The sequence below is a fragment of the Montipora capricornis genome, chromosome 14 (assembly GCF_036669925.1).
Source record: "Montipora capricornis isolate CH-2021 chromosome 14, ASM3666992v2, whole genome shotgun sequence".
NCBI classification, from domain to species: Eukaryota; Metazoa; Cnidaria; class Anthozoa; order Scleractinia; family Acroporidae; genus Montipora; species Montipora capricornis.
This window is the reverse complement of record NC_090896.1, coordinates 37,472,364-37,482,363: the sequence shown is the minus strand read 5'-3', so window position 1 is coordinate 37,482,363 and position 10,000 is coordinate 37,472,364. Positions and strand designations below refer to the sequence as shown.

General features: G+C 40.3%; 1 protein-coding gene across 1 annotated transcript in view; it reads right to left on the bottom strand.

Annotated features, from left to right (window-relative positions):
• LOC138032725 (solute carrier family 25 member 32-like) overlaps window positions 1-10,000 on the bottom strand; it is a 24,212-nt gene that overhangs the window by 2,067 nt on the left and 12,145 nt on the right. The window contains exons 5-10 of the mRNA XM_068880429.1: window positions 9,350-9,466; window positions 7,266-7,315; window positions 5,864-5,977; window positions 4,949-5,041; window positions 4,031-4,089; window positions 1,571-1,621 (exon numbers count right to left, since the gene is read on the bottom strand). Coding sequence (XP_068736530.1) covers window positions 1,571-1,621; window positions 4,031-4,089; window positions 4,949-5,041; window positions 5,864-5,977; window positions 7,266-7,315; window positions 9,350-9,466 — 484 coding nt within the window. The remainder of the gene's footprint in view (window positions 1-1,570; window positions 1,622-4,030; window positions 4,090-4,948; window positions 5,042-5,863; window positions 5,978-7,265; window positions 7,316-9,349; window positions 9,467-10,000) is intronic.

Below are 10,000 nucleotides of genomic sequence, written 5' to 3'. Positions count from 1 at the left end.
CGAGTGCACGTGCTGCACGTGCAGCATGATTATTTTCCTCCTTTAGCCAATGATATTCTTGTTTTGTGGCGTTCTCGTAGCCGTAGTCGTCTTCATTTCTTAAACCCCCCAATGATGATACATAAGAGGAAGTATTTAAGAATTTTCCTACAAGAAAGGACATGTCATATGACGGCACCTCCTTTTGATTCGCACTATACAAAACGGAAAATTGTGTAGTCTTTTAAAAAAAACATGTGACCATTTCCCTTAATCCATATCAAGCTTTCAGTCTCCTAGTAAATTCGGAGCAAATTACGAATTCACGATAATTGAGAACTCAAGGTAGAGACTGCGTTGATCAAACCACAAAGGACGAACCACAACACTGGGAGCGCCATGCCCTCCTCTTTGCGAATAGCATGTGGGTTCTTTTACGTCCCACCGGGTTATGAACATTGAAGGGTTGTGAGCCGCGGCCTACGGTTTATATTCCCTATCCGCGAATAATCAGTAGGGAGTCTAACATTTATAGACGTCATTACAAAGACAGCACTTTCTCCTCAGTAATTTTAAGACCCTGCGTGTTAGTCAGGCCGGAGTTTTGATCCCGCGACCTCCCGCGCTCCGATGCTCAACCACCTGAGGCAACCGGTCAGCGGTGTCAATAAAAAAGATGTCTTCTTCTCAAGGCGGTTCGGCTCTTCTGATCTAATGAATAAACGAGACGCCTCCTTCTGTGACAACTGTACGAAACAATACGCAGAATGAGTTCATTAAGGGTTTCAATCGAAATACGTTTTGAATAAAATTCACTAATTCACGGCACTCCATACCGGGATGAAGCGCAAGTAGCGCATGGGTAACGTTTTAGAAGGCGGTGGTCTCGCCCGAAAGTAAGGCTAATTTTGTTTTTGATTAAAAGCGGAAACAGTGCACGAAAACGTTTCCGGTCAATATTCTTCACGTGAATGCGGTACGAACTTCACTCGGATACGAAACTAGTTTCGAAATGAAATACTCAATGATACTACCGGAAGAGCTGTTATGGTAACCCCGGTGAATTAAAGAAAGATTTTTTTACCGATGGTGACTCGGGGATACTCGGGAAAAATCCGACCGCTACCGAACAAGCGACGATCCCACGACCTTTCGATTACTAGTTTGGAGCTACAACGGACGACTCGTTGGAGCTAGGACATTTAACTTGGTTCATGTGACAATTGTCCGCCAATACTCAATTATGCATCACTTGAAAAGCACATTCGTCAGGCATAATTACAGGCTTGGTGGTACTGTAATTCGGTTTCAGGAATAAGATGACAGACACCTCTTCCAGCGCAAAAACGTCTTCTTATAGTCAGGAAACTTGTTTGAACTATCTTCAGTTATTCTTGCAAGATGACTTCCACACATTTTTAACTCTCCATAGTTGTGTCTGGAGGTTAACACATTTTCTTACGCCTGATGACATTATCCTAGTGCCCTGGGATAGTGGGAGATTTCCTTCATATTGCCCTTTCACAAAAAAAAAAAAAAAAACTCTCCATATCATCGGATGACGCAACAGGAGCAAGCAACTTGGTCTCACCTTAGAACACTAGGTACCAGCCCCTTGTAAAATCCTTTCACTCCTTCATATCTAAAACGTCCAAGAAGAGAACCACGAAACTCAGTAAAAACGAATGCAATTATCTATAGTGGTGATAGTGTAACGTGCTCGTGTGAAAGAAGATATACTAGGTGCTACGCAACAGACAAAAATACTCCCGGCTGCGACCCACGTAACACAAGTCACATGGTCTACCCGTTGAACTACGAGAATTCCTGGTGATATGGATGGATCGATACATCCTTGTTTATTGCACCATTTGCAGTTTTAACGGAATTGCTGGGTAGGCCAGCGATAAACATACGTAGTTACACAACACATTGGTATTCCCGAGTTACAACAAATGAAGTCATTTAGTCTATTAGTCCGACCAAGTAAGAGTCTCAGATTGCGATAACGCAGAGGGGAATCACATTCTTTTTAGGCGTTGGAGAGAAAATTTTTATGAGGGGTAGATGCTGACGCGCATTTTTTATGAACCTCTCACAGGTAGCAACTACAATAATTAAACTACCACTAAACCCTGACAAATGGCTGTTTTTGGGCAAGCCAAGAGTGAATTAGATAAGACTGCTGTTATGGCATGGGTGGGCTCCCCACACAGTTAAAAATGAGTCTATTTCTAGGCTACCCGTTCCAACGAAAATCAGTTGTTATGTCCATGAAAAAACACGGAAGAACAGTCACGCGTGACATTGGCTTCTTCTGATTGGACAAATTGGCGGCTCTTTCTTTGTTTCCTGCGCAAAGCGTATATAAAAATAAATCCATTTGTGACTTTGCTGGGGCAAGGCTGCAAAGTGATAGATTAACACCCTTATCTCATTCACTCTTGGGCTAGCAGGTTAACTTAAGTCGTGTACTCAAGTTCATTGTCAAGTCGCCCCGGGGCTGGTCTGTGGGCTAGACAACGTCATATGATTTTAAGCAATGACTCAAATATGGATAATGGTAAAGAAAGCATCTAGCATATTGTTCTAACGACTACACTTATTCTAAACGATTATTCATAGAAATTAATCGAAGAAACTGTGCAGTGCAATAACGCGGTTGAATGGTAAAGGAAAGTGTAAATTTGCACCCGAGAATTTAACATATGAACCAAACGTTTCGAGGGTACTCCCTTTTCATCAGTAGTTTGAAAGCTAAACAACTGAAGAATGCGCATGCAACGTAACGCTTCAGGGCTTAAGTTGCTTTTAAACCACTGATGAAGAGGCAGTACCCTCGAAACGTTTAGTTCACATATTAAATCTTCGGGCGCAAATTTACACTTTCCTTTATTATTCATCCGCATTATTGCGCTGCACAGTTTCTTCGATGATTATTTTCTATGAATAACCGTTTGATTGAGTCCTGTGTGGAGCTCTCATTTTCTTTTCATTTTAGTTTACCTTTGAATTATTATTGAAATAAATGAAAAACTTGAGAAGTGGCAAAGGGGATCATGAATACAATCCCTTCCCTCCAAGGTGGCCTAGATTGAAATTCCAGATGACACCGTAAGTGGGCTCGGTTTGCGTTGGCTCTCAATTTTCGCCTGACATCAAAGGTATTCCTCCTGAGGCTAATCGCCAGGAGCGCTTCAGTTTGACCCTCTTGAGCTGCGTTGCTCGCTCTGCTTGCGAGGGCGATTGGTCAATAGCTACATGTACTGATATCATTATGGCCTAATCGAATCGGCCGCGAACCCACGACACTGAAATGTTTAATAAGTTAACTCGTAATAGACCATTCTTAACCTATCGCAAGGAGCTGAGTTCAGTGCAACTTTTTGTACAGGCAATTCACCTTTATCACTCGGCGGCCATTTTGGAGTCCGTGGGGAATAAAGGCTTTGCCTTTGCATTGTCTTTGCCCATCTAGCCTCACACTGAATGAGAGGCTAGACGTGCGAAATCTTCTGTTTGGCCGTTTTTGTTCAGAATCATCTTGTTTGTGATGTAACGATAATTTCAGTGGTAAAGAATTCTACATTACCATTTTCGAGCTTTAAACTCATGATTTCCTTAAATATTTCCCCGAAACACCCTAAAAGAACGTGACATAGCCCCTTTAAGGTCGTCATTGTCACGCGAACGCTGTGATGTCGATTTCATCCCCTGGTACTGAACCCTAGGCACCTCTTCTTAAAGTGAAAAACCTTAAATAACAATGACCAAAACCAGGTTTTATGAGCCCGCGAGACAGAGCACCCCATGCAAACCATTGTTTTAACGAAAACCGCTGGTCAGCAACCTGGCTCTGGTCATTGCTGTCAAAGGTCTTCCTCTTCTTAAAGGCTCGAAGAACTGGTTTCCTGATTGGTAGTCTCGTCACACGACCAAGCCAGTCATTGGCGCGTTGATGTGCTACGAACATGAGCTCAGTCTGTAATAGCATTGGCAAAGAGAAGATCTATAAGAATGGTCGTTATTTGTCACTGAATGCAAAGCTCACCTCAGAGTCTTGCGGATGATATCAAGTGCGCCATTATACTGAGCGATGGTGTGCTGGTTCTGTAAAAAGAAAGATAAGGAAAATAATAACACTTGACAGCCCGTGACAACTGATTAAAAGTGCACGGCTACTGGGGGTCAAACCACATTAAAATGCAATTCGTGTGCACAGCTTCTTAAAAAGCTGTAAAAGATTTCAAATATTTTTAACCCTTTGATTCCCAGGAGTGATCAGCATGTAAATTCTCCTCACAATTTCAATGAAATGTCAGTCAGGCATGTATTGAGAATGAAGATATTAATCAACTTAAGAGGTAGCCCATTTTGGATATATTAAAATGCAGTCTTAAACAAAAGGCACCATCTCGAGGCTCTGGGAAATAAACTTACACAAATCCTCATATTTATTCCCCAGACCCTCGAGATGATGCCTTTTGTTTAGTTAGGGCTGAATTTTAATATATCGAAATTGGTCTATTCAAAAATCAGGCAATTCAAAATTGGAGCATCACTTACAGTATCACAAGGGCAAGGCGAGGCGTTGTTTCCAGCTTCTCTTGGGAATAATCATGGCCCCAAGAGAAAATAAAAACTTTACAATGCTTATGCAAAATTTTGGACGGCAAACAAAGAATATTATGGCATTTTTTAAAGTGGCCTATCCCGGACTTTTTGTACTTTTGTAGTGGTTAGGTAGCAACGAACCGAAAACCCTGTAGCCTTTTTCTTTTTTGGAGCTAAAAACAAAAACTTATAGCGAGCAAACCCAAAGAAAAGAGCTCGTCTTTCCAGCACCTCTCTTCCTGCCGCTGCGCACCTTCTTGAGCCACTCACACTGACACGAAAAAATGGAGAGCAAGCTTTATAGGCTACTACATGTAAATACGGGAATAGCAGTAAAACCAAGTGATATAATTACCTGAAGTCTTGATCTGACCACTTGATAAGGATACGTTACAGTAGCCGCAAAGATTTTGGACAAGGATGCCATTATGAGGTATTCAGTTGAACTCTGGCAAGAGATGGCGTATTTATGTGTTAGTAAACTAATATAAGCCATTAGCGTCCTACACTGATGTTCTTTAGCGACTGCGTTTTTTGGCGCCGTTTTCTCAGCTAACCATAACAAAGGTGACTTGAACATGAAGTAAATTAACAAATTGATGTCAGTTTTTCATGCGTCTGTCCCGTTATTGATCATGAATTTCGTCATAACATTGTCAAAGTAGCTGTGGATCCACAAGGCGATAGCGGGTGGATCCGCAGAATTGATTGTAAGATTTTAATAATAACTTTCAAGGCCAAACATGGTCATGCACCTGAGTATATATGTAATCTTATTCATATTAAGAATCCTTCCACGGGTATGGTCTCCGGTCTAATTCTGAACTTTTGCTAGGACTTCCGTCCTCGAAAACTAAGAAAACACTCGGTGACAAGGCTTTCACTGCTGCTGCACCATCACTTTGGAACAAACTGTCGAGTGAAATACGGGAGGAGGACAATTTTTCACTTGTTTTTTAATCTTTTTTTTTTCTTTGTAAGGCGCATTTGATCATCTTCACATGTTAATTTGCGCCTAAGAAATATTATTATTATTATTATTATTATTATTATTATTATTATTATTATTATTATTATTATTAAAAAGCCTGTAAGCAGCAAGCTCTCAATTCTACACGCGAATTGAAACTTGAGATCAGAGGAGGCAGCAGTCGCCACTCCTCTCTTTCACAACTCATATCTCCATCCTCTCACTGAGAACTTGCCCGCAGGCTACAGAAAATTGTTTTAGCACTACAAGACCCAAAATTCTTCTTGGGTTCCTCCTCACCAGTTTTTGGTTAATTGGTGTTCCAAAGTACCGACTATAGGCTTTCTTGAGTTCCTCATACGCCATGAACTGAAGGGCACCATGAGAAACACCGATGATCCCTGGAGCATAACCCTGTCGAAAAAAATTATAAGAAATAAAACAATCTGGAATGTGCGCATTTGGAAACGCTAGAGGAGCTGTAGGGCGTTTTCCTTTTGTCAAAAGAGGCAGGCCAGACCAGTCAGTTTGCAAAGAAAATGCAACAATTTGAAGGAACACGTCCATGATAATGTCTCGCATTCTTCAGGAGGAGTAAAATTATCCTCGAACTGTGTTAATGCACAACGACGACGTGAAATCACCAAATTTGACGTTTTAACGACAACGTGAGCGTATCAATTATATTTTTCCTCTGAAACCGCTGGTACTAATTTACTGTCGTCGCTGTCGTACAACTTAACGCCCCTTCATGTAATTATGGGGTTGATATGTGGATTGGGTGAGGGAGATAACCATATAAAAGTCATATAACACCAACACAGGGGCCATACCGGTAAGTTATCCCATACACTGTACCATTTTCAATTATTTGGACCAAATAATAATTATGCCCCATATCACCAGCTTTGGTCGGGGAACATACGTACAATGAGACAGTTACTGTATGTATGTGCATAAGGTAGTTAGTACAGTGTACATGTAGGTACTGGTATAAAAGGGAACCTTTGCTGGCATCATCATTAACTTTACACTTTGTCTAAACAGCATACGAATTTGTTGCTACAAGTACAAAGTGTGTTAAAGAAATCAAAGAACCTGTTAATCTCAGTCATCGATCACCCTATTTTATAACCCTCTTGGTTTCGATGATTTGCTGTGCCTGATATATCCGGTTGTGCAAATTCTCTCGTGTTCATGATCAAATAATAAACTAATTGTCACACATTTTCTCATATTGACAAGCTTTTAGCAGTTGCAGCAGCTGTAAATCTCTTACCTCCCTAAGGGAAGCAGGGCTGGCGCAGTGAGGGGAGAGCACTCGCCTTCCACCAATGTGGCCAGGGATCGATTCCCGGATTCTACGCCGTATGTGGGTTGAGTTTGTTTGTTCTCTACTCTGCTCCGAGAGGTTTTTCCCCGGCTACTCCGCTTTTCCCCTCTCCTCAAAAACCAACATCTGCAGGCGTAGCTCAGTTGGCTAGTGCGCGGCTTTCGGAGCAAGGGGTCCCCAGTTCAATCCTTGGTGACTTCAACGTCTGTTTCGACTTTCCTCTGATCCGTGTAGCTATAGCTCTAAATACCCGTAAAACGGAGCACTGGCAAAGGAAAGGGGGGTAAAGGGCGCACCGTCGACTTCTATTGATATCAGCCTCGTAGCTGAAGGAACTACTGACGTTAAATAAAGTGACTTTACTTTTACCTTGTATAAACCCTTGACTCCTTCATGCTTCCACAGTTTAAACAGCGCATCTTTTCACAAAGGAATACAGAACAAAAACAAGTGTCATTTCTATGCCCCATTAGTTTCTCTACATAGGCATTTTCACACTAAAAAAATGATAATTATTATTAATACAGTCTGTTGGATATGAGGATAGTACAAATGTAAATAATCAGTGAGGTACCTTGTGGCAAGTTAGGTAACTAACCCAACCCCATATCCCACAAACGGAAATGGATTAATAACATTTATTATATAGATACTAATGAAATACCAGGATTTCTACTTTTAATAAAAATCATTATCTTTACCGCGCACAGTGAACACATCATTTTTATCTTTCACATTTGAGAATATAGGTGTCGCCATGGTAAAGAACACAATTAGCCAATAAAACGCGAGCTTCCTCTTCATTGTAAGATACTTTTGTGCTTTAATATAATTCTCTACAAATTGCAACATTAACATTTTAATTGCAAATTTTACATTACCATGATTTGTTTTTCATAACTCTCATATCTTGTTTCATGTTAAACAAAATACGTGTTTTAGCGCTTGGTGACCACTTTTTCATCATTTCGAAAATGAGTAAAACAAGTTGTTTTAAATCTGAACATTTCTTCAATATCTATATAATAAACAGAACATTACATGGCCGCTTGGGGATACGAATTTTATCTTCTCGTACTGAGAGTATCTCTCACTCGTTCGGTTCGCTCACTCATGGGAGATTTTCAGCACTCAAAGATGAAATTCGTAACCCCGCGAGGCCATGTAATATCCTCTATGTTTATTCTTGTTTTAAAGCAATTTACTGAATTCTGAACTTTTGCTTTCGGTCACCAACTTAATCCCCCTTGGTAACACTTGGCACCATCGTACATGTACATGTACGTTATAAATTATTATTATTTTACTACAGACAGTATGAGCTGAAAGCTGAGATGGTAATGGTAATGGCTTTATATACCGCTCATAGTACACCGATTTCATGCTGGTTTATAACTCTCTGAGAGATAGACAATCGACACCCCTACTCTTCACAAACAGTGTGTGGGTTCTTAGGTGATTCCCAAGTAATAGAAGTTGTCATAGATTTCCAATGAAACTACATACAACGTTGTAACATGTCAAGGAGATGATAAAAATGTAACAAAAAAGGGGGTCACCATACTCGTTTCCATGGTACGACGCTGACGAATAAGACAATTTGAGCTACCTTGAATTGTGAACCTGTGATCTCCTGCACGGAGGTCCGATGTTCAGCCAAGAGACCGAGCCAAGAACAAGTCAGAGAGAGATCAATATGTAAGACAGTAGTGAAGCTAATCCGATTGCTATATAATAATAATATAGAGCGGTTTTCAAATGAGTGTTGTAAAACCAAAACCAAAGTAATTACTTTGGCCAATCAAAAAGGACGGAGACCATCCAGTGAGCCAATCAAAACTCGAAGTAATCACTCGTCACCGAAACAAAGCGTGGGAAAATGTGCACGCGCGAGCCACAATTGGTTTCACTTCTGATTGGTTGAAAAAATGGCGCAAGACCTTTGAACCAATCACTGAGTGAAGTAAATGCAAAACCAAAGCAATTCGCTAATTACTTTCGACACTCAATTGAAAACCGCTTTACAACATTAATGCTTTACAACATTAATAAGCAAAGAAATTATGATTGTCTATGATACATTTTGTACACTGTAATAATACAGCGCAAGAAACTAAAATACATTTGTTTCATTGACCACCAGGGCCCGGTTGTTCAAAAGCCGATTAGCGCTAATCCTAGATTAAAAATTAGCCAAGGAATTTATTTCTCTACTCCCAAATGCTGTTCCACTCTGATATTTGGCGGAACTTTACATTAGAAGAAGTCAATCTTGAAAAACAAAAATTGGCAAAAGAAACTTTCACCAAAAAGGTGGAATCATGAAACAAAAGTTTACGCTAATCCTGGATTAAGTTAATCGGCTTTCGAACAACCGGGCCCAGGTGAATATGTCAAAACGTGATGTAGATGTTGTTTGATATAATCATTATTACGTGTAGTCACAATCTCACCGATCATCCCCTTATACTGCGGTGCTTGTGTGATTCTGGATTGCGGGCCAGAGTATTGAAGACAAAGCCGTGTTTTCACAACCCAGATTGGGTTGGTTACTGTTAATGTGCTAACTCCTGTAAAACAACAAAAAAAATTAATGCATTAGATTAGCATTATCATATGCTATTCTCAAGCTCATTAATAATTCATAAAGTTACTAGCCTATCGGAGTGCCCCATTTTGGTCAGGTGCAAGTATCTTGCTACCCAATGAAACTACAGATTAAGAAATGCCCGAGTTTGTTTAAAAACTGATCAAAACACTGATCAAGAAACTTGAATTTAAATTACCCTTTATGCTAATAAACATTCGGAAAAAAACACATTATAAATAACTAACCCGCATACAATGCATTTTAAATTTCCCGAATATTCAACATAAAACTCTTGTAGTGCCTTTTATTATTAGCTCCCAGAGGATTAAAACGAATTTGGGCATCCAATAGTTCAGCGAAAGAGCATGTCTGCACTCAAGGCTTGAACCTTGTGTACTTCGTAGTCTTTGAAAAGTCCACCGCAATCTAAAACCGGCACTTGCACCTCTCTCTTAACCTCAGCCATCCGGCGAAAATGTTCACAGCCCAATTATTTACATATTTAGCTGAAACT